General features: G+C 47.1%; 1 protein-coding gene across 2 annotated transcripts in view; it reads right to left on the bottom strand.

The window, feature by feature from the left end:
- Nucleotides 1–25,746, bottom strand: part of CEP104 (centrosomal protein 104) — a 513,885-nt gene that overhangs the window by 34,215 nt on the left and 453,924 nt on the right. For both annotated transcript variants that reach the window (XM_086921737.1, XM_086921738.1), the window contains exons 17-18: nt 4,712–4,790; nt 1,658–1,766 (exon numbers count right to left, since the gene is read on the bottom strand). In XM_086921737.1, the coding sequence (XP_086777863.1) occupies nt 1,658–1,766; nt 4,712–4,790 (188 nt within the window). The remainder of the gene's footprint in view (nt 1–1,657; nt 1,767–4,711; nt 4,791–25,746) is intronic.

The following is a 25,746-nucleotide window of genomic DNA, read 5'->3' as shown; positions in this document are numbered from 1 at the left end:
TCACTGTCCTGTGAGACACATACATGCAGATGCCACAAGGTGCAAGGAACACGGAGTGCAAGGCCACAGTGCCCTCCGTTTCTGCTGAGTGCATGTCATCCTCCTTAAGTGGCAGAGCCTGCTCTCTGGCTCAGCCCTTCATACTAAAATTTCATTAGTACCCAGGCCGCTGACATTTGCTCGATTGCTCTGAGGTGATGGTTATGTTTCGAGGCGTCCGTGCTGCTCATGTGTCTTTGAGGCACTGTTGTCGGTATTTGGATTGGATTCGGTATATTTCAGTTTAGTTCCTCTGGGCGCCTTAAATGTGGACTACTGAGTACATGGGCCTGTGTTGCTGATCGGACAGACGCCAGACACCTACTTGGCTGCAGCTGTTATTGTGCACTTGCTGATGCTGGGCTTGTTCCTAATGTTTACTGCAGAGGTAGGTTCGTATATATACGTTCTGGGACTGCTTGTTGATCAGGTTCATGGGTCACTGATGTCACTGTATGATTTGTTGTATTTTTGCTGAGTCTGGAGTTGTCCTGTGGGAAATAAGCAGACATAACATCCTAGTGAGATCACACTGGAGATATCACACATAACAGAAGAAGGAAGCAGGTGAGACAGTGGGAGAGGGGGAACAATAGAAACCGAGCAAGCGAGGGAGAATGCAGGAGAGAAACAGGGCCAGAACGAGGGAGAGGTTTTAACTGCAGAGTTCTGGGGTAGTTGTAGTGTCCGCCATTGTAGTGATGTAGTGCGTGGGATCGGTCTGTGTGTAGGGTGTGGTAGTAGCGGAAGGCCTTATCTTAATGTAGGGTGGGTGTGGTCTGTCCGTCTTTTGGTTTAGGGCGTCAGTAGTAATGACGAATATGAGGCAGGAGTCCGAATAGTGGGATTGCACTCTCAATTTTGCTTGCCATTGCACCATTTGCCCACTCTTTTTTTCAAAATGTTCCCCCCGTAGGTGGGTCAGGCTCGCTCGCTATGCTCTCTTGCCGTAGAGAAGTACGACAATTGTTTTACGCCCTACCACTTTCAAATGTCACCAGCCGCCGCTCACCACGCTCTTGGACACCTATAGCGATATATATAACACGGAGCTCGGGCAAGTGATCCAAAATACACACGAAACGTTCATTAACATGCCAATGTATACCAGCAAACAATGAGAAACTCTTAAAGTGGTTGCAATCCGTCCCGTAGCCCGCATCACGGGAGTACCAATCGCCCCAGAGCTCCATCTATAGCAGTGACTTTACGTCATGTAAAGCCGGTCTAGTCCCGGGTTACTCTTTTGCATCCGGATACATGTAGGTGATTTTAACACGATCATGGCTGGGCTAGAAGTCAGGGAGTGAACGCAAAAATCAGCAGTTGAATTTACACTAATGGGTGCCATGGTGGCTCAACCTGCGACCGCTTGTCAGCCAGGGACAACTCAAACGATTGATTAAGTACCCTCTCTGGAGGCCAAAGTACACTTTCCAAACTATTTAAAACAATATGAAACACAACAGAGGGAATGAATATTAGGGACACACTCGAGCTGAAATATGGGCTTTAGGCTTTAAAGATATCATGGAATGACAGTAAGTAAGCGAAGCGCTTTAAAATGTTAGAGTACCATAAATAAATACACAACACATTTGCAAAGGGGCGCCATTACCTGCTTGCAGAGCTCGCATCTTTTCAGCATGGGGCAGTGCTTCCAGTAATGCAGATCCAGGCCTTCTTCCGTGAAAGACTCGTCCCTCTGACCACAGAAGATGCACAAGCTGCAGTGGGGAGGGAAAGACATGGTTATCGTTCAGTTGTATAAACCGGTGCGCCCCTTTCCCCAGCAGGACCGGGCAGTACGCGTTCTAGCTTACCCCAAGTGTGGGCATCAGCCCTGAAACCGCTTTAAAAGTGCAGTGCGGGCCTTCCTGCGTGTATGCGCCACCTGTTCGCTCCTTATATCAGTCACAGGTGAAGGCTCAGGGCGGGAGGCGCCCTCTCCTGAGCACCTGACAACTCACCCCGGGGAGCAGGAATTGGTCGATTTACAGCTCTGACGAAGAGCAATTACCCCTTAAGAGCCTTCCGGGGAGCGGGAGCAGGGCCATCGGACACTCATCATGGACCCTTGCTGTCATGGTGAAGGGGCCGCGGGGGGTCGGGTGGATGGGGTCAATGCCGGGCGGGCTGATGTTTAACTTCGTGGACATTTGATGGGGGCGGCGCAGGCCAGTTTCAACTTCAAGTTAATTGTTCAAACGCCATATTTCTACTTCAGGTATGAGGTTACCCGCTGCAAAGAAGAAACTCACCAGAACCGACAAACCAGGAACTTTCCCCGTAGAAAGTCGCGCATGCTGTTATATTGAAATATGTTCTAATCTGCAACCCTCGCGCCACAAGACCGCTATACAGCGTGAAAGTCAACAGAAGAAACAGTATATGTATATAGAGGGGTCCCAGGTTTTGAATTCCATGGAACTGCTACTGCATTTGTCATGCCTCACTGCGAGGAGCTGAAAGCGCACTATTGGCTGCGGTGCGCTACTTGCACTGAGGCCTCCTACTAGCAATGAGGATTATGTGGGAAGCATTTTACTGTCGTGCGCTGATTACTAGTCTAGGTGCGCATCGGTGTGAGGGAGAAAATAGTAACTCCGCCAGACCTGGTGTTTTGTTAGGTTTCGATAAAGAACATTTTGAAAACAAAATGACAAACGGAACTACAAGTCCCAGAATGCACAGCAAGAACTTTAACAGTACAAAGCTACACGTGTGGGATGGGAGACTTCGACAGCTCTTCTAATACAGCGCAGTTCTGAGTCGCTTCTGGGCACTTGTGTATTCGGACGCTGGATGCCAAACTAACTGGGCGCGTGAAATTGCTTTGGGCTTTGAGAGAGGTTTGGACCTAATCTATCCAGGCAGTAGTAACAACGGTAATACTTCCCAGAGTCCGATGTACAGTGAAACAGTGCTCTCGGGACCGCAGAGACTACTTTTGGATAAAGACCCCGACAATTGCATGATCACAAACAAGACGTTTTACCTTGATAAAGCCCTTGCCCTGCCGCGAAACACATGTCGGCTGTTCTTTTTCTAGCTGCACTTTTGGAATAACAATAAAACCAGCACCTCATCCTTTTAAAAACGTACATCGGACTTTGGGAAGTATTACCCTTGTTACTAGTACCTGGATAGATTAGACGCAGACCTCTATCAAAGACCAAAGCAATTTCTCTCAACTAGTGGCTCTTGGGTGTAGTCACTTGGGAGGCACGTGCCAACCGCTATATTGGGTCCGGACTCTTTTAGAGTGAACCCTAGCATCATCCACCTATTGTTCCGCAAATAAATATGCGAGTCACTTTCCTAGCCCGCGCTTAGAGGGGAAAAAACGTCAAAGGAAGTGTAGCAGAATGTGGGTTTTGAATGCGGTGCTACTCTCCCATTACAACGACTCGAAGCCATTTTCCCCTCGCGCCCTGTGCACGCACCAAAACTGTGGAGGCAACCATCACTTGTCCCACTGCATTGCCCATGTTTTGAATGTGCTAACTCATATTTTCTTTGCCTTCGACAATAAAATACAGTTTGGAGTAAGTGTTTTTCGATTACTACACAGAAACAATCGTGTTTGGCTGGAACCGAGACTGTATGGCTTTTTACAGTTTTTTAAACTCGAACCAAAGTATTGGAGCGCTCTACATGAGCACCAATTATACTCCACAAGCACACATTCATCGTTGTTAAGCACATGGAGATCAGTTGATGTGCCCAGGATTGCAAGATGTTGAAATGGTGCTGGGACTCGAACCTGGTTCCCCAGCCCCCCCCCCACCTTCTCCACGAATGCCCTCACTACCACTCGCAAACAGTGCACCTACTCTCTCCATAGCGCCCCCACTTACATTTCATTTTCTTATGGCACTACTCATAGTTCACTCGCATACAGTTATATGATCTGCCTGGCACACTTTCTTTGCAGAAGTCACATTAACCCTCTGCACTACTTTAGGAAGAGTCAAAACTGCCATTAGACACAATTTGGACCTCTCACCAGTAGGAACATTAATCACCTGAGTTACCGTGACCTTTTATTATTCCCAAAAAACTGCTGGATGCGCAAGAGAGTTCACATGCTTTTAAACTTATAGTTATTTCCAAACAAGACTTTCCAGCACCAAAGTAAGCGCCAGGTGCGGCTGCACAGGTCATAACACTTAAACGGAGTCAAATAACTTATATTGCACAATTGCTCACCAAGCTACAACTTATAACAAAAACCAGCTTATTATTAGTCACATAGGCGAAACATATATATATATCTTTTTTTTTTTTTGGGTAAGTTTTAAGGGCAATGTGTGCACTAGCAGTGAGTGGAGGCATTTTTCACCAAAAAGATTGACACTCTGGCTTTCACAACATCACCCAAAGGTACAGGGCCGCTTTATATAACCACCATACTGCACAATTTATTGCCTTTCTCAAAAAACAAGTCCTAATACTTTTACGGAGTTTCTTTAACTTATATTGCACAATGGCTCACCATCTTAAAACTTACCCCAAAAAAATATTAATCACGTAGGCAAAACCTAATGCATTTACCAATGCTTGTTGAATGATTGTGTACATTAGTGCTGAGTTTTTCCACTGGGGAGTGTGCCATGTTACTGGCCCTCTCAGAATAACTATATCACAAACTCTGTCGACATGTACTTACTTGTCCAGATAATTGGAAGCAGAAGACTGGTCCTCCAAAATGTCAGGGGGCGCACTCAACAATTTCTTACCCCGATCATCTATGAGATAATTAAACACATTTTAAAAACCCAGCAATAAAACCAACTTTTTACAGCTTTAGAACAGCAGAAGGCGATCACTGATCATTAAGCAGTCATGGATCACCTGGATCCATCCAGTCCAGGTCAGTGTGGCCCATCCCTGGTTCAGGATCCTAGGACCCATTAGTGGTCAGGGACCATTAGCTACCATTCACGTTTATAGATCATCACATCCAACCATGGCCACGAATCATCAGGACCCATAAGTGTTCATGGATTTCCAAGGACCATCTGTTCTACGCATTAACTGACTTACTCCTAAGCTTCTGTATCAATTTTATTTTTCTGCGCAGTATTTGGAGCCATTTTAAATTACTGTAACCATGTTGTCAAACCACTGAAGTTTAAAATGGAGTAAAGAAAGGAAAACAGATGCTGAAAGGGAAGTGACAACTTCACAAAGGATGAAGATAAGAGTTAAACAATGTACGTTTATACCTTTGAGCACCGTTTAAAAGTAAAATTAAAAAAGTTTGAAAAGCGAGAATACTGCAAAAAGAAGAATCTTCTTCGAATACCAGTGTAAACACGAGGTCTGACAGGAGTAAGCTGCAATTGGTATGAAATTCTTGTGTGGAGGATAAGGCGCCAGAAAGCCCTTCACTCAATGTACACGAACAAATGACACATGGGTTACACCTGGTCATGGTAACACAAAGGACTACTGGTATGAAACGTACATCATACCTCTGCTGATTGAGGTGCTTCCCAGAAGAGCATTCCACACATGGGTGGAATGTTGAACTATGACCAGAAGACACACTGGTGGCCAAGCAGGACATGTCAACACAGTATCAAAATCACTTGATGGTGGATATTCAAAAAACACCGGACCTCAAATCTACAGCAACTTTATCACAAAAGGCAACCAGTACCCATTTATTTTCTAATCATATTGTTTTTTTATCCATGCAAAACTACAGATGTTCAATTTTACTTAAATTGTGGCCTAAAATATAATTCTTTAAATTGTTTTCCCGTGCTGGCTTTAGCGCCGGTGGCGCCCGGTGTGACAATGTTTGTAGGTCCCCCCCATCCATGGTCGAGGTGGTGACCATCTCCACCACGGATTCCCTCACCACCGTGTTTTAACAGTGCCGCCCCCTCAAGTCTCCATAAACACTCACTTTCAGATGCATTTATTTATATAGCGCCACTCACACCAGTGTAGAGTGTCAGAGCACTTTGCATCACACACACATTACACTGAGACAATCACACGTGTGTAAATCAAAGTATAGGAAATGTTACATAAGCCAGAGGACTACAAGGTGTAGGAGTGACATGGCATCCATACTGGTGGGCAGTATAGTTTAAGAGTGTTTGGTCTGGAGAAGTACAAACTCAGAATTGAAAAGGGACCACCATAGTCGGGGGTTCTATTTAATAATAAGAATCGATTTCTACCCAAAAGAACCCGTTTTGCAACATTAGTCTATGCTCTAATCTATACTTTGTTGTGTGCATGCGGTTCTTTGATGACAGTTAATAATTCACTGTTCAGTATTAGGATTTAGACTTCTAAACTGCAAGTAACAAAAGAATCTCTCCTACAAAAGCAGTAACAACACCCCCTGATGTCAGCACCCGGTGCGGTGGCACCGGTTGCACCACAGTAGAGCCAGCCCTGGTTTCGAGAACCAGACCTGCTTACCTGAACTGAGACTTCGCAAGATCGATTTCTTGTATCTGTCCTTTCTAATGTTGTAGATTATTATAGAGCCCCTTGGATGGGTACAGCTCTTTAACAATACTGCAAACCAGGCCATCGTGTTAAGAAGAGAAACCGATCTGCTATCTCTCGGATTGCTTACTGTGTGAGTTGTGCGCACAAAAGACGGAAGGCAGGAGCTCTACCTAACACACACAACGCCAGCAGAACTCCTTCAACTCACTCAGCAGCAAACTATATATAAGGGATGCCAGACAAGCAACGCACACGATCGAGCAGGTTACATGACGAAGCTGCAACAAGCACTACCCAAAGCAGAGATCTCACAAGTAAGCAGGGTTGGATGGGATGAAAAATAGGCATCGCCCCCCCCCCCAAAAAAAATAGGCATCGCCCCCCCCCCCCCCCCCCCCCCCCCAAAAAAAAAAGTAGCCCATATTTACGGATTGCACTTTTTCCCCAAGACCTTCTTCAGCGTTTCAAGTATTAGGAAAATAGGGGGGGGGGGGAGCACTAAAATAGGCATGTTTTCTCAACTGTACTGAGATAAAAAAAAAAATAAATGTGCCAGGACTCTTTGTGTAAAGTTTAGTTCACAATGGTGAACCACACCTGAATATAAATAAGTGAGGCCACGGCTGCTCAGACCCCCTGGCTCTGCTCAACTTGCATTCATTAAAGGGCCGCCCAGGGAGAGACACCTCCGCCCTGTGGGTAAAAGGGAGGTAATAGTGGCCCATCTGCCTCCACAAAGGCCGTTCATGCCCCCACTGGGCCGCTGGCGTCATGTGAAGTATAGACACAGCCCAAATCGGCCGCCGCGCTGGCCATAATAGCTGCCCGCAGATGCAACTCAGATGCCCGAGTGGCCGCCTTTCCAATCCGACCTGCAAGTAAGCCAGGTTTGTTCGCACCGCGGTGCACGCTAACAAACTTGGAGGTATAATTACATGTCAACATTGGTTGAAATGAAGAAGTATGAACTAAAGCTAAATAAAAGGTGTTTCCTCCAAAGTTGCCCTCTGGGGCACCCGTTACTTGCTTTCCAGGTTTCCAGTGGGAGGGAATCAGTGTTCAAGTCTGCAGTTTCCTGCCACCCCAGGGTTATGCCCACACCCAGTCTGCTAGGCCAGAACAAGGCCCTCCTTTATGCGGTCACTCTTGGAACAGGCTGGCATCGGGGAGGTAAGATTTCAAAAACACTGCAGGACACGCTACCTGGCGTTTCTCTTTACGTTAACGGTCTTGCTTTTGGAAGTTACAAGGTGGCGCAGTGCCAGGTTATACATACTAGATCAGTAAATACACAGCGCAAAAATATTTAACATTTACATTCACAAGTTTAGTAGATTGTGTATATATAAAACCTTATGAATGGTTGTGGACGCGGATGGTGAATATTAGGTAGCAATAAACAAAAAAGAGAGGTTAAAGTATCCAAAAAGCCACCTAGATGGAGCGAAACAACTAGTGGAATTCACACCCTATTTGGGTGGAGAAGAAAGCCCTCACACACCGACCTGGTCAGTGTCATGCTTCATCATCGGGCCCCACCGAAGAGACCTAGTGCCTCTTCGGTGTGCTGCGACGCCAGGAGACTGCGGAGCTGGTTGTGTGAAATGGGCGTGTTGTGAGGTTAACTTAAAATTAAAAGTGTCTAAAGGGTATGTTAATTTTTCACTTTCACGCCCACAGGTTAGGGTGGACGATTAGAGAGTCCATACCGCCGGGGTTTATCTCTGTCCTGACGAATGCCTAGGTAAATTGAAACCACCCCTAAGGCTGAAACATGTTGACTGATTTAACTCTGAATTAACCATCCATTACCTTTGGCACTAAATTCAGACACACAAAACATTTTATTCGTGTCCTAGGGATCATTATTAAACTTTTTTCTAGATACCCTTTAGACACTTTTAATTTTAAGTTAGCCTCACAACACGCCCATTTCACACAACCAGCTCTGCAGTCTCCTGGCGTCGCAGCACACCGAAGAGGCACTAGGTCTCTTCGGTGGGGCCCGATGATGAAGCATGACACTGACCAGGTCGGTGTGTGAGGGCTTTCTTCTCCACCCAAATAGGGTGTGAATTCCACTAGTTGTTTCGCTCCATCTAGGTGGCTTTTTGGATACTTTAACCTCTCTTTTTTTGTTTATTGGTATATAATCGGGGATCAAGAGAGTGTTCCTGAATTTCCCTATCTCTCCCATTGTTATTCTGAATATTAGGTAGCTCCACTGCCTACTCCTTGGAGGGGAGCGAGGCGCTGGACTAGTTTGGGACTTGCTACTCTTGTTTGGGTTGATGTGGACCACACAGAGGGGGCAGAGAGAGAAGCCCCCTAGCTTCACTGGTCTCGTGTTTGGAGAGGGATGGCATCCTTACACCTGTTCTGGGTAGGTGGGAGTGAGTGGCTCATATTCACCTCTCTCTCTCTCTCTCTCTCTCTCTCTCTCTCTCTCTCTCTCTCTCTCTCTCTCTCTCTCTCTCTCGGGCTAAAAGTCAGTGTGCATCCATGTTTCTCCTCAGAGAGGGGGAGAGTGGGATGACGTATGCAGATACTCACTCTCTCTTGGGAGAAAAGAGGGTAGTGGGGTGGCCACCACTTCCCTTCCCTGGCTGGAGGAGAGTCCACACGCCTTCATTGTTGATCTCTTTTGTGAGAGAGGGTCGAAAGCGCTCCTTCCCTTGCTGGAGGAAGATTCATCTGATGTACTTACTCCCTCACCCAGGTGGTAAGGGGATAATGGCTTCCATTATTCCCTTCCAGGTGTGGGTGAATATCATGAAGTCTGCTACCCACCCCAGAGGGGCAGTGAAAAGACTGTCAAAGCTCTCCCTTGGTAGGTGGCGAGTACCGTGGCGTCCAAAACTCTCTCCTGCGTGTTTGAGGGTGGAGGAAGATTTAGTATAGAGTGCTGTGATGACCGACTGCTCTCCTAGCTAGGGAGAAGTGGATGATGTCCGCCACTCTCCAATGGGAGGGTAAAGACACGGCCATCGTCCACTTCTTTCTTCTGGCTCTAACTTGGAAGACTTCTTAATAGAGGGCTGTACATAGGCTTCTCATTTGGGCATGGAAAATCGAAAGGAAACAATGGGGTGGGGTAAATTGCCTTTGCTTAGCACTTGCCATGACTGGGTACAGCTGCTTTTCCTCCACCTAAACAGTTGAGTTCCAGACTTGGTCTCTCACCCCAGGGCTTAGCTCATCCTCTACCTTACCACTCATTTCCTTTTAAAGAGCCCTCAGCCAACCCTATGTTAGTTCATAGAGAGCTAGAAAAAAATGTAAATATTAACAAAGCTGACACTAACCCCTCCTCAAGGCTACTCTGCATCTCACAATTCCAAAATCCAACAAATCAGACGTCAGAGGAAACCTTCATTCATTTTAAATGTTGATGGTACACAATGGATGGAGTCCGAACTGAGGGGACATCCAGTGAATGATGACAAAATAGTTCTCAAAACACAAGTAGAGAGAATCAAAGGATGATTATAGAATGCCTATTGTTACATTTTGTTAGAGATGTAGGACATGGTAAAGAGATTTTTTTTTTCTTACACTGGGTGGACCCTTCAACATAAGCTATTTTTGTATTATGATGGCTTTCCCACCATCATTAAACAATTTTCCCTAAGAAACGTTTCTCTTTAGAATGGATACTTGACTAACTTTTCCCCTTCTTTGATCTAATTTTAGCTGATGATCCAGTAAATGCTTATTTTAGTGTTTGGAAAGGATATACAATTGATGTACAAGTTACTACTTGTGTAACAATATATCTGTAAGAGACATTAGTTAGTGATAGATTCCTTACCTTAAAATATCCCCAGGCGTCAGACTGGATCCGGAAAGTTTTTCTAGCAGTACCCCTGCGCGTCAGTAGGTGGTGTCGTGCGGCTCCCCGTCCGTCGCTGGTGTCATTTGCACTGAGATGACGTCACAGAGACTACTTAGGCGCCACCCATGCGCACTGATGTCAGTTCTGTACACAACTTTGCGCACCAGGAATGCAGAGCCATGCAAGAAACAGACTACTGGTACCATGAAACTAGGGCCCTGAAAGGGATGTCCCTAGTAATCAGTTTGCAGAACGGAGAGGATTGGTGGGGCGGTAAGGAATCTATCACTAACTAATATCTCTTACAGATATATAGTTACACAAGTAGTAACTTGTGCATCTTAAAGAGACACTTTAGTGATAGATTCCTTACCTTAGAATAGATACCCCAGCAATACCAACCCTGGTGGTGGGTCTGCAAATAAGATTACACCAGAAAGTCACGGAGAACAGAACGGCCAAAGAAGCCGTCTCTCCAGACTTGACTGTCAATGCAGTAATGCTTAGTAAACTTGTGCAGCGAGGCCCACGTAGCTGCCTGACAAATGTCCTGCAAGGGAACGCCGCGTCCCAAGGAAGTAGTGGCTGCCTTTGCACTGGTGGAATGGGCGCGCTTACCCACAGGAGGCTCCTTCTTAGCCAACGAGTAACCAGCCTTCATGCAGAGAACGACCCACCGAGAGATGGTCCGTTTGTGCACGGCCCGACCTTTTTTAGTGCCCACGTAGCCCACAAAGAGCTGGTCATCCACCCGGAACTGTGTGTGCGGCTCAGGTAGGAGAGCGCACATTTCGGGTCCAGACAGTGGAGCCTCTCTTCCTCTTTGGAAGGAGGCGGAAAGAAGGTGGGCAAAGTGATGGGCTGCCCAAAGTGGAAGGGCGTGACAACCTCTGGCAGGAAAGAAGGACGGGTCCTCAGAACCACCTTGTCCGGATGAACAGAAAGGAAAGGAGGTTTAGAAGAAAGAGCCCGGAGCTCACTCACTCTTCTGGCAGAGGTGATAGCTACTAGGAAAGCAGTCTTTAGAGTGAGAAGACGTAAATGACAGTTATGAAGGGGTTGAAAGGGAGCGCACATCAGATAGATCAAGACAAGATTTAAGTCCCATTGAGGCATTATGAACGGCACGGGAGGAAATGTGCGTGTAATGCCTTTCAGGAGACGGTTAAGAACCGGGGACGTAAAAAGAGAAGGCTGATCTGGAAGCCGTAGAAAGGCGGAAATGGCTGAAAGATAACCCTTAATAGTGCCCAGAGCAGAGCCCTGCTGGGCCAAAGAAAGAAGGAACAAAAGAACCTCAGAAAGAGGGGCAGAAAGGGGATCCACAGCCCTCGCTGTGCACCATGCCACATACTTGTTCCACATGCAGGCTTATACCGTTTTTGTGGAGGGACGCCTGGCTGCCAGAATGACATTGATAAAAACAAAGAGTGAAGAGCTTCTCATAGAATCTCGGATATATCTTATATATGTGCTCTGCCTCAAACCACTTTCTTTATGTATTGGTCGGGTCCGGAGAACTTTTTTCCTTAATGCGGGGTGAATTGCTGCTGTTAACGGGTGACTTGTTTCAATTAAGTCGTCCTCAGTAAGTCTCTTTTAAACATTAAGATCTATGAAAGGGAGTCCAGCGTTTCCTGTATTCACCGTCCTCGAGCAGCTCAAGATTCTATGAGAAGTTTTTAAATTATTCATCAACTAGTACATGGCATGAATATAGCCCATGGGGGGGAAAAAAACTCTTAATTCAGATCCTTTTGTAGTATCTAACAATACTCCATATAGGAAAGATACTATAGTAATAGTACTCTATATTTTCTTATTAGTACTGAGACGGCTATCACGGCCCATTGGAGGTGGTGGAAAAAGTGATTTTATTCAAAAAGGACAAACATTGCTTAAAACAAAGAGAGTAAGCATTGTCTGGTCTTGAGAAACATGGTTTAACAATAATTACTATTGAAACACGTCAACGCTCTTCATAATACACAATCTGTACAAAAGGCGTGGATCAATGAGTAGCTGATACCAGGATCCATGCCCAAATTATTGGTGGAAAACAGATGTGTAGCAAACTAATTACAAATTGAGTTTGTATGTGCTACGTACTCTTTAACTTTGTTCTATTGTGTTTTTATTAATGAATTGTATTTTAATATGGGATTGTCTATTTCATTTTTAGGTCGAGCCGGTCAATGCGCTTGCGCAATGAACTTGCGAGAGATATTGGGGATTAACGAGAGCTTAACCATCGGCGGCGATTTGATGCTGTGCCCGTGAAAAAAGGGAGTGCACAATGCACATCAAAGCCACCAGCCTCCCTCTAAGCTTCCCCCAGCGTGCGCTCTGCCTCAGGCATTTCTCCTCTACTAATTATTCACGGCCGGCCGTACTTTCACTTTCACGGCCGCCAGGCCGTGTCTCGCGTTTATCTTCCCCCCTTCCCACAGCAATGCCAAGAGCTGTTTTTTATTTCACCCTCGTTTAACTTGTTAAAGTTGTATCTCTTTGTAGCTGGAACTGAATTGTGCACCTTGTGCCACATGTAGTTTTATTCTTTGTGTTCATTTACTCTACTCCATACTCCGACCGGAGCCTCGTCCGACTCCAGTTTCCACATTTCCCTCTTGCACCTTGCTCTTACAGGTTCCTCGAGCACAGATGCACCCGTCTGTTGCCATTTCTCCACCCTGACCTGACCGTACCTACGGCCTATAATTTTACCTGTGAACCGGGTTGGAACTATCACCTGGTTACGAGTGAGTTCAATCCCGGACATGTTGCGATCTCCTTGGAAGTTATTTTGTCTTTGCTCAGCTTCAACCTGACTCGATATGCCCCATTGTTGACCTGACATCGCCATCCGCCCTCTTCTTTGTCTCCCCCCCCCCCCCAGATCCTCATCATACCCTTGCAGGTATTTCTCTCGACTTGCTCTTTCTTCATCAGCTATAATTGCACGTTCATCGTGAAAATTTCACACCACGAATGCGCACGCACCTTGAGATAAAAGGATTGTGTCTGTCTCTGGATCAATCTTTCCACAGTCCGCCTCTGCCTTGCTCTGTGTATCAGCCTCCCTGTCTCTGTGATTTCCACTGTGTCTGTCTCTGCCCCTCTATCGTTTCCCCTGTGTTTCTCTTCCTCTCTGATCTGCTCTCTGCTGCTTCTCTTTCTTTGTCAATGTGTCTGTCTCTGCCCCTCTTTCTCTCTTCCCCTGCCTGTCCCAGCCTCTCTCTCTGACTGCCCGTCTCTTTCCTTCCTGCTGTCTCTCTTTTCTACTTTGCCTTTCTCACTTTTCCACGTTCTATCTCTGCCCCTCTCTCTATTTTTGCCTTGTTTTATTAGCCCAGGTATTATTGTGTGCACTCCATTTACAAAGCTATACAGAATTCTTGGAGCGTGCAGGGTTGTTTTGCATTTTCTAGGGTCCTTCACGTGTTCAAAGTAACAAACTGCTGGTGCGTGACACACTTTGCTGAACAGATGTTCCTGCCACGCAGACACATGCCCTCTAACCCTTTGTTTGTCTTGGAGGGGAGTCTTGTCGTCTAATCTACTCTACTATTGTCTGTTCCTGCTACATTCAATTCTACCACACAAGTGTAAAGCTTGGTGGACAACATGCTGCGGGCTAAAGAAAAGAAAACATTTCACACAGGCTTGTTTGTTGGGTTTTGTGGCATGCACTACGTTGGTTTCTTCCTTACAGAAACCAAACACAACATAGCATACCACACAACTCTTTTACACAATAAGCGAACATCAGCGCTGCATAGTTTTTTCACAGAACATTTCTTTCACCTCCATTATTAGGCAACCTTTGATTATAGCAGGACAAGAAATGCATTTCCTGGCAAACATTTCATTTACGGGAGATTTGAGTTTATGCACACAGCATACCTAAGCGTGTCCTCCTTTATTACGCCCAAATAAACACCGAATTGGCACAGGCACGTACTGCAAACGAAATCTGCCTAACCCTTTATTGCAAGCGCCCTTTGCTTACTCCTATATATGATCTCGCGATACTCTCTTTATAATTCGCTCCCAATTTTGATTTGCACGCACTTACAAAACATCCAAAACATGTGCGCACATTTTCCATTTTTGGGATTGCGGTGCATTGTCCTGCTTTATCTGCACGCTCACTGCGCGCATATAAAGCAACATATCCCTTTAGTGTTTTTTTAGGCAAGGTAACGCACCAATCCAAAGACATTTTCACTGTGCCTTCTTTTGGTATTCAGACATACCCAGTGTTATTCTTTAAACACTGCTCGATCTGCATGCTGGGTGTGCGCTCATACAATTTCTTTTACTATATCAGGCCCTTTCATTCAAAGTTACCACTACCCATTATACTGCGCCAGGAAAAGACTATTTTTTTGCTTTCCCCTTACCCTGTTGGCTCCTCTTTTACTACTAATCAAATTACATTTGTTTACAGAAACATGCCTCCTATACTACATATACCACTTACGTTTTAGCATGTCATTATCACTACATCATTTCCAAAACTCAACTTTCAGAAATACTTGCACTTCCACTTCCCTATTCTTACCACATATTTCGCCTTACAACAATCTACTAGCATCGCGTGCCCAGCATTCATTTACCTACTCGCCAAATGACTATTACTGCAGTCCTTCGCATTCCCTGCCAACTACTTTGCCCACAGCGTACCTTCATTATTACTCCATGCTTTCGCATTGCAAAAACTAGAAACACATTTTTCCCATATACACACATTTTGCTGCACATGCCATTTGCCTTACTGTTTATTATGCTACAATATTTTTTTATTTGTTAATGTCGTTTAGCACAGTTAACAGAGAACATGCAAAACCATCATGGGCCACAGCTTCGTGTAGTTATTCATGGTCTAAGCTTATTTTAATTATTGCTGTGTCCTAATTTTAGTCTGTGGTGTTGTCGTCAATCGGCAAGGCATTTGTCCTTTGTGTGAATTTGTGCCATGTCTGCTCATCTATTTTCCAATTTTGATTTTATTCGACTTAGTCATTAATCCCAATAGGCAAAGTTCTGGGCTGCAGATCTTGGGTTTACCCGCGATTTCCAGGACCAAGTTAACCACAGTATTCCAGAATTTAGCTAATTCTGGTGCAGGTCGTGAACATAAGAGGTCTGCACCCCCTCCGCTGACATTGCGTGTTCTCTTCGGTGGTGAATAGATCTAACCAAGGCTCTCCTCATTGCAGAAAGAGACCTTGAGCAACGTCCGAGTTCAGACGCCATTCGTGATCCATCATGCTCCGGCGGCTGAGTTCGTCCTCCCTGGCGTTCAAAGAACCTGCCAGGTGTTGAACCATCAAGGTAGTGCCTAGATGTTCCAGCCATGTCCAGATGCACAGAGCCTTCTGACATAGGGTCCACGTCCCCACCCCGCCCGTTGCAGTACCACATGGCGGTGGTGTTGTCCGAGAACACCTGCACTAAACTTCCCTGGACAGAGGGAAGAAATGCTTTCAGTACAAGTCGGATCGCCCGAAGCTCCAAAAGGTTGATATGGAGCCGAGATTCCGCTGGAAACCAGGGGCCTCTGATCTCCGCCTCTCCCAAGTGGCTTCCCCATCGCAGGAGAGACGCATCAGTCACCACTGTGTGCTCCGTTTGGGGACTTCAGCACATTGATGGAGAACCCCAGCAAGGGCAGGAGGTGGGCCGTAGTCTGAAGGTGGGTGACGACAGCTTGGGGCGAGCCCGCCTTCAACAAACAGTCATCGAGGTAGGGGAAGACTGACACCCCTGACCGGCGCAGGTGAGCTGCGACCACAGCCATCACTTTCGTGAATACCAGAGGGGCGATGGAAAGGCCGAAGGGGAGCATGGCAAACGGAAAATGCTCCTGGCCTACCGTGAACTGCAGGTACGCCGGTGGGCCAGCAGGACGGGGATGTGAAAATATGCGTCCTGCAAGTCCAACGCTACCATCCAGTCTCCTGGGTCGATGGCAGCCTAGACCTGAGCCAGAGTCAACATCTTAAACTTCTCGTTCCGGAGGAAGCGATTGATGTTCCCGAGGTTCAAGATGGGGCGCAAGCCCCCTTTGTCCTTCCTGGGCACCGGAAAGTAGTGGGAATAGCAACCACGTCCTACTTCTGGCCCAGGAATGCGCTCGATGGCCTCCTTGGCCAAAAGGGTCATGACTTTCTGTTGGAGAAGCGCAAAGTGATCCACCGGCATGCGGTGGAACTGAGGTGGCAAGGTTGGGGGGCAGGCTCGAAGGGGAGGGAGTAACCCCTCCGGACGAGTTGCAGCACCCACTTGTCGGAGGTGATAGAACGCCAGTGAGGAACGTGATGTAGAATCCTGCCACCCACCGGCGGGTGTGTGACCTGAAGCTCAGACTAGGAAGGCTTCGAGGTAGACGTCGCAGTGGCGGAGGTGGACTGACCCTCACGCCAGCCCCCGGAGCCACCACGGTAGCCTCCACGTCCACGGGTGCGCTGAGGTTGGATCTGCACATGCTTTTGGCTGAACGGGCAGGGGCGCCTCTGCCATGGCCACGAAAGGAATGAAAAGTAGGCGTGGCCGTGCAGGCGGTGGAAAGGCCCAAGGTCTTGGCCGTAGCTCGAGAGTCCTGAAAACGCTTCAGTGCAGTGTCGGCCTTATCACTGAACAGGCGAATGCCATCAAAAGGCATGTCCATGAGAGAGTTCTAGACATCCAGGTAGAACCTGGTGGACCTCAACCAGGCGTGGCGACAAAGCGCCATGATCGTGGAGTTTGCCCTACCGAGGGAGTCCGCAGTGTCCAAGCCACAACGAATGGCGAACCTCGCCATGTCCTTACCCTCAGCCACAGCCTGAGACAGCACAGTCTGGACCTCCTCCGGGCACTGAGGCAACACCTCAGCAACAGTATCCCACAACGCGTGGGAATAGCGGCCCAAAAGGCATTCAGTGTTCACCGACCGCAGCCCTAAGCTGGCTGATGAAAACAAAAGCTTACCAAACTGTTCCAACTTCTTAGAGTCTTTATCCGGCGGAGCCTTGCGAAAAGCACTCTGGGACGTCGAGGCTTGAATGACTAAACTCTCCGGTGTGGGATCAGTAGTCAGAAAGGTCACCCGGCGCCGGGCGATGACGCCTGGCGACGTTGTTATCCACAGGCGCCCCTCAGGCTGGCAGCAACCAAGTGCCCAACAAGACTTCAGTGAGGGCATTGTAAAAGGGCAGCAGTGGCTCCGACGAGGTGGACGCCGACTGGAGCACCTCAGTGAGGAGATTAGTCTTAAGGGTCACTGTGGGGATATCAAGGTTAAGGACCTTCGCTGCCCGACGGAGCAACACCGGATACGAGGCGCCTTCCTCCACAGTGGGCAGGGGAGAGGCAAACGCCGGATCAGAGGAGACATCAAGGCCGCCGGCCTCCTCCAAATCGTCGTCCACCCAGTACTGCTCGGAATCACACTGACGAGCAAGAGGATCATCCGACCCCTCCCAATCGTCCTCCGCACCAGCACAGTCGGCACAGGTCTCGGCGGCGGGGCAAGGATCGGGGATGGAAGAAACGGCACCAGGAACGGGGCCGGCCGAGACCGAACCGGCGCTGTGTCCCAATTCGGATCCCAGGTGGGAAAAAACCATCCGGGAACCAGGGCAAAGGTGGAACCAGTGGTATCCACTGCGGTGCCGCCAGAGGTGCAGAGGGCGCCGCTGGGGCTGGAGCCATCAGCATGGGGCCTCTTGGCGCCGGGCCGGAGCCAGCGGCGCCAGGGCCAGAGCCGCTGGCGGCACCGGGGCTGGATCCGCTGGAGGAGTCGATGGACCAGTAGGATCCCGACACAGGACCAGAGGGCCGAAGGTGCGCCCGCGGGAGCCCGAGACCTAAACAGGCAATCCATGGCAGCAAGAAACTCTAGCACCGGTACGGGAGTCGCCGACGGACACAGGTAAGGAGGCTAGGCCGCGGGACTCCAAGGCTCCGAAGGAGCATCCAAGGACCGACGGGGGGATGTCGGAGAGCGAACATGCTTCTTCGACTTCTTTGTGTGTTGTCTCTTACCTGAATCAGAGGGTGAAGTCTTGGATCCCGAGGAGCAGTGATGATGGCTCCGCGAGCAGTCACAGGAACAAGCCCTGGACCTTGAGCGGCACGGGGACGAGTGCCAAATTTCAAGCAACTTCCAGGGCCGCTCCCTCAAGGCCTTCGGGGCCATAGCCCTACATTACAGACACGATCGGGAGTCATAGTCACGCTACAGGCAGTAGAGACAGATGTCATGAGGGTCCACTACCGACATATTGCGATGGCAGGCCCAGCAGGACTCAAAACTAGGCATCCCTACTTGCACCAGAGAAAACCAACACGAGACAAAAGTCTCAGAAAGATAGTAAAAAAATGACAGAGGTATGTGCTCTAACCGGATCTGCGCTTACTGGCGCGGAAAAAGAAAGAACTGACGTCAGCGCGTATGGGTGGCGCCTAAGTAGTTTCTGTGCGACGGACGCAGAGCCACACAATGCCACCTACTGACACGCAGGGGTACTTCTAGCAAAACATTCCGGATCCAGTCTGACCCCTGGGGATATTCTAAGGTAAGGAATCTATCACTAACGTGTCTCTTTAAGATGGACGGAATGCAGAACACATCAAAACATTCAGCCCCAGTCAAGAGATCTGGGTTAAATCCATCATTCTTTTGCTCACCATGCCACCCCAGTGGCCATATGCAAATCAGTCTTGACCCTGTGCCCCATGTGAACAGTCCAGCCCGTACTGCCAAGCCAGGCCCTCCCTGGACCGGCAACAAGCATCCTAGGACCGGTTTCGGGGTTTCACCCCTCTTCAGCTAGGATAGCTTGCTTCCAGTGGAACAGTGAGCCCAGGACCCACGCTTGGGCATATCTGGCGCACTTAGGGCGAGAAAGCAAAAGACACACAATTGATGGATGGAATATAGAACAAATCTAAACATTCACCCCCAGTCAAGAGATCCTGGTTAAATCCATTACTCACCATGCCACCCCACGTTAGACCTGGCCATATGCAAACCAGTCTGACCCTGTGCCTGTGCAACTTAGGGCGAAGAAAGCGATACCAAAGGGGATGATGGACGGAGCGTTTGAGCAAATCAAACACTCATCCTCAGTCGACTGATCTGGGTTTAATCCATCACCATTCTTTAGCTCACTCCACCACCCAAGTTCAGACATGGCCATATGCAAATCTGTCTGACCCTGTGCCTCATGGGAACAGTCCAGCCCGAACTGCCAAGCCAGGTCCTCCCTGGACCGGTAACAAGCATTCTAGGACCGGTTTCGGGGTTTTACCCCTCTTCAGCCAAGATAGCTTGATTCCAGTTGCACAGTGAGCCCAGGACCCACATCTGGGCATACCTGGCGGACTTAGGGCGAGAAAGCAAAAGACACACAATTGATGGATGGAATGCAGAACAAATCAAAACATTCACCACCACTCAAGAGATCTGGACCATTCCCATGGTGCACAGGGTCAAGACTGATTTGCATATGGCTGGGGTCAAACTGGAATAGCATGGTGAGCAAAAAACGATGGATTTAGGCCCAGATCTCTGTACTGGGGTGAATGTATGACATTGTCACCCGAGTGGGACGGGGACTGATTTGCATATGGCTGGGTTCAAACTGGAATGGCATGGTGAGAAAAAAACCGATGGCTTTAGGCACCAATCTCTGTTCTGGGGTGAATGTATGACATTGCTCTGCATTCTGTCCATCAGCTGTTGTTTTTGCATTTGTCACCCCGAGTGGGACGGGTATGCTCAGAGCTGAGTCCCGTGCTCTCCATGCCACTGGAATCAAGCTATCCTGGCTGATGAGGGCTGAAAGCCCAAAACCGGTCCTAGGATGCTTGTTTCCAGTCCGAGGAGGACCTGGCTTGGCAGTTCGGGCTGGACTGTTCCCATGGGGCACAGGATCAAGACTGATTTGCACATGGCTGGGTTCAAACTGGAATGGCATGGTGAGGAAAAAAACGATGGATTTAGGCCCAGATCTCTGTACTGGGGTGAATGTATGACATTGTTCTGCATTCTGTCCATCAACTGTTTTTATATTTTAGTGTTTGAGACACAGCGAGACGTTCCTAATAATAAAACATGTTCTACATCATCCAGATTAAGGTGGAGAGAAGTGAGCCTTTTCCGGGCAGATGGCTTTCCACGCAGAGTGGTGTCACGATCTTGGCTCAACGCAGGGAAAGCAGACCATGAGATCACAAAGGTGTAGGCGATGTTGACCTTCACAAGAAACCTAGTGATCTCCAAGCAGGTCTAAAGAGAAGACAAAGTCTTAAGTCAAGACGAAAATACCATGTTTTACAAAAACAAGAGCCAGAACACCAATAAAATAGGCTAATTTGACTTTTTACAGAAAGTCGGGTCTTTAGACTGATTTCACGAAGGAAAGCAGGATTAGATACTCATTTGCATTCATCCTATAATATTGATGGCCAACAGTAGGTTGAGAATGCAGTTTCACTAAACTGGTCATGACCTAGACCATATGGGTCACTTGATGTAGGGTTTTAATTATGTATTATTATAGTATAACATTAAAGAGTGTTGAATTTCATAAGCAAGTAACTACAAGTTCAAGATGCAATCGCCAGAAAGAATGTTTTCATGAGTTAATTATGTTAGGACCAGATGGGGAGGGTTCTTGAGGAGGCCGCTGTCCCCTGTCTAGCATAACGCCAGAAGATTTTTTGGTGGGAGGAAGGGTTGTTTCATTATGTTGAGGGTAGCTGTTATTTGTTTTTTTACATTCTATTATCTACATTTTATTCCTCTCCCAACTGTGCTATATCATTCTACTTATTTCCAATTTACTTGTATCCTCTATTTCCTGACTGCTTAATTTATGCAAGAACCACATTTTAGCAAGAAAATATTTAAATCCATCCTGCATGTGACATACACCAAGTTTACAAGATTACAGCACTATACCAGAACTTTCCTGAACCACGGAGAAACAGCAACTCTCATTCTACGTGACCTGTCTGCGGCCTTCGACACCGTCAGCCACTACACTCTGATCAGAAGACTACACAGCACAGCCATCCAAGGACCCACACTACACTGGATCTGCTCCTTCCTCACGAGAAGAAGAGCTCAAATAGTTAGAATGCCACCATTTATATCAGAGACAAAAAAACGTATCTGCGGAATCCCCAGAGATCCTACCTCAGCCCTACCCTTTTTAGCGTCTACATGACGCTGCTAGCAAATATCATACGATCTCAAAGTATCTCCATCATCTAATACGTTGACAACATCCAACTCATCCTCTCACTGAAGGATAAGGCAGCTACCTTTAGAATCAATTTCACAAACTGCAGGACCATGGCAGCTGATTTGATGAGAACAAACTGCTTGAAACTCAATTCCGACAAGATGAAAGTTCAGATTTCCGGAAACGAGACCTCCCCAAGGGACTCTACCTTGTGGGTGTCGGATCTAGGATCAACATCCATCGACCACACAAGAAATCTGGGGATCATCCTAGACAAACTGACCATGATGGCACAAGACAACGCACTATAAAACCTCCTGCTTCCACATCCTACGCATGCAACAAAAGATCTTCAAGTGGCTGCTACAGAACACCAGATGGACAATCACCCAAGTACTCATCACAAGCAGGCTCGACTAGGTTAACACACTCAGAGCCGGAATCTCTAAGCAACTCCTACAAAGGCTCAGATCCTCCAGACTCATACTGAAACTCCTGCGCTGAGCCCACATTGCACCGCACCTCAAGAAGCTCCACTGGCTCCCAATTCACAAACGTAGCCACTTCAAAGCCCTACACAAAACAGGAATGAGACTAGCATACTTTAACCGCATGCGCGCTAACGGGTTTTCCCGCTGCACGCTGAAATTTAAAAATCACGGCTTTCGTGACAAAGCCAGCTCGTAATGCGCGCAGCGCAGGTAACGCCCATGACGAGCTGGCTTTGTCATCCGCATCGAAGGGGTTAACAGTCTCTTACACTTCCACCAGCTGACCAGACAACTACGCTGTAGCTCACTCTTGCATACACCACACACCCGTTTAAACATGGTACAAACTCCATTGGCACATCAGGGCCTCCTACTCACTCTTGAGTTCCGCAAGAGTATGAAGACCTGGCTCCTCAGGTACCATACGCCCACTTACCTGCTTAAGTATCTAGATATCCTCACGAGTGATTAGAGCACTCTACAAATCTACATGACATGACATAACATATATGTTGTGTAAACCCTTTAATCAGGAGTGAGCTACAAATTCCATTCTTAACTGTTCATGATCTGAAATCTCCAGTTAAAATTCACCAAAATATTAGATTACTACTGGAGGTAGAATGAAAAGATTATTTTCCTTCGTTAAGAGATCAGATTTCAACACAGAGAAGACCTAAAGCTATATTAACAAGCAATGACAAGTCAAAAGGCCTGGCTTGTATTTCGAGTCCCGACTAAAGCAGTACTTTCTGCATACAATGCATCTATGAGATAAATAATGTCATGTGTGATGACTGAGTACACCTTTGAGAGATAATGGGAAGCAGAATGATACACTAAACAGTCTAGAGATTGAGGTGCAAGAGAAATACTAGTTTGGGCGAAGGCTACGTTCAGCTATATATATTTTAAAGAATTGATAATAGGTCATGGAAACAGCTGCCGCCAGAAACCACGTCCAAATGTTCTCAGCCTCTTGAATCAGGGGTCTTGATCTGGTACCTTTTTTCTCTTCAGGTAAAGAACCATTATGGTGTTCTCCTTTGGAAACAAGTTGCTGTTTATCAAAAGAAATAGAAGAAAGACCTTGAGAGTGAGGTGGACTACTCAGGGTTCCAAGAAATTGAGGCAACAATGACTCTCCTTTCCTGATCACCGACCTATGACTGAGAGATTGTGTCGATGAGCTTCCCAGCTGACCAGAGATGCAGCAGTGACTATTGTCTGAACTGGAGGATTTTAAAGGTATGAAACAAACCTGAAGAAAGCTCTTCTGCTTGCATCACCATGATGGAGAATGCTTCACTAGATGGTGTTAGCTGCAGTTTGGCATCCAAGTTCTCCCTTTTGAGTCCATTAATCTTCTAGATATTGTTATAGAGACTTCATGTGCAGTCTTTCGTTCGGAACAATGAAAATGCAGTAGGCCTTCAAGTCTAACAGGTTAGAAATCCTTTGAGCGCCAGTATTCAGACTTCCATCAAGGGTCTGACATTTTTACCAAATATATGATACTCTTTTCTTCGAATGAAACACTTTCTTGTGGCTAGTGTTGCTCCTAGGGAGGGCAAAACCTGTACTAGTGGTGTAAAGGTTTTCTGAAGATTGAGCTCTAGACCTAGCTACTGTAAAAGAGAGCAAACTGCTACTTTCTTAGCAGTGTGGGAGTTGATGAGCCAATTTTCCAAGTACAAGTAAATTAATATATTCTGATGATGAAGGGGGTTGCAACTACTGCCATGTACATGGAGAATGTCAAAGAAGAGGATTTCAGGAAGAAGGGAAGCACTGCACACTGGCATTGTGAATAAACTAATACAAACAAAAATAATTCTGTGCTTTTTTACTGGAATCTGAAAATTGGTGTCCTTTACACCCTGTCTTCCTGCCATAGCAGAGGAAGGGTCTGATGATGCACTACCATGCAAACTCTTTCCCTCTTAATTCATTATGTTGGCAATTTGTAGATCCAGAATGGGTCTGAATTCCTTCATCAGACCTTTCTTCTGAACCAGGAAATACCTTTAGCCTTTTCCTTTGTGGGGCCGTTGTGTAGCTTGCCTAGATGTAATTTCGAGGTCGCCAAGTTATTGAACTATAGAGCCCCTAGTGTAGTGAATAATAGGGGGTAGATGAAGGATAAATCATTGCTTACTGTTTAACTGTGGTCACTCTGATGAGCTGGCGAACTACTGTTGAGATGGCTTGATTCTTGCCTTTTATGATAAAAGTACCTGTGACCCTGAAGCTCCTGCAGTAGCTGACAAGGCTAGTGAGGGGGCTGAACCCCCTGCCAAGTGTAGTGTCTGTAGTCCATCTGTCAGAACAGAGATTTATAGAACCGTGTTTCTGCCAGACCAACAGATTTAAGAGTGCCAATCTCTTTCCCCCTATGATGCATCTTTTCTTTGGTGCGCTGGTGAAAAACAGCAGAGCCTGAAAATATAAGGTTTAGAATTCGATGCTCTGCTTCTTTCAGTGAACTAAACAGTAGCCAAGAAGAGCGTCTCAAACTAAGGCTGTGGCAATATTCCTAAGCTCTCAGTTCTGCCAAGTCAATGGCGGTACAGATGACTTGGTTGAAATAAGTAGTCCTTCTCAAATCACTTCAAAGACTTACCTGTGTTCCCTTGGAAGATATAGAGACGTGTATGCTGGAAAGTGCAGAATTAATTAAATATTTCCAGATTTTCAAAAAATAAATTTACATTTAAGGATTGTTCAACACAAAAAACAGACAAAAAAAAGGAGGATTCTCAACGTTTTTCCAGCTTAAAATTATGTGAAATATAACAGCCTTACAACTTTATCTGTTTTGGAGTGCAGGAATATGGAGGAAAACATGGCGGCCGCTTGCTAACGCGACCGCACGTCCCGACAGAGGCTCCTGCCTGGAAGTCCAGTAAGCGCTTTCAGAGCCTCCAAGAGGCGGACGATCCTACCTAAGCGGGAGGCCATGCCTGCTGGAGGGAGCTGAGCCGTTTTTTGAAGTCTCCCATCCCGGGCACACGCGGAGCACCCGGCGCCCGGTCTCGGTGCTCGCAGCTGTTGTTTGAAGCCCGGCTTGACATGGAAAGCAAGGTTGATCCTGGGCGCATTGGCGAGTGCTTGATGCCGCCCCTGCTGGAGTGAGCTGAGCCGACTGAGGTCTTCCTGGCACTCGGTCTCTGTACCTGCGGCTGCTGACTGGGACCGAGCAGACCCTGAGCACACCTGCGAGTGCTCGGCACCACCCCGCCCATCTGTAGCCGCTGGGGAGTGCCTCGGGGGAGCTGTGTTTCTGCCTTTCTGGTTTCTTTTTTTTCATGAACTGGTGCTGGCTGTAGAGGGAAAAACATCCTCAGCAGATACCCGTTCTAGTCTCGCGTCAGAATATCAGAAAAATTCCATCTAAACAGAAGAAGGTAACTGGTGAGAAGAAAGGCTCAGCTAGCGACAACCTGGGGAAGCGGAAGGCAAAGGGAAAGGGGAAGGGGAAGGGCAGGCAAAAGGATTTTGACTTCGGAAAATGTGAAAATAGTTCTCAGCTGGATTTAAACTCAGAGAAAGCGTTCGAAAGAGAAGTTGGACTTGAGATAGAGTCAGAAACAGAAATAGGGTCTGAAGTAGATACACTACAAATATCAGGTAATAAGACCCCGGGGGGCAAGGGGAGGAT

This window comes from Lissotriton vulgaris, chromosome 5 (genome assembly GCF_964263255.1).
Source record: "Lissotriton vulgaris chromosome 5, aLisVul1.2, whole genome shotgun sequence".
In the NCBI taxonomy this organism is placed as follows: Eukaryota; Metazoa; Chordata; class Amphibia; order Caudata; family Salamandridae; genus Lissotriton; species Lissotriton vulgaris.
Note: the sequence above shows the minus strand (reverse complement) of the source record. Positions and strands in the feature narration are given on the sequence as shown.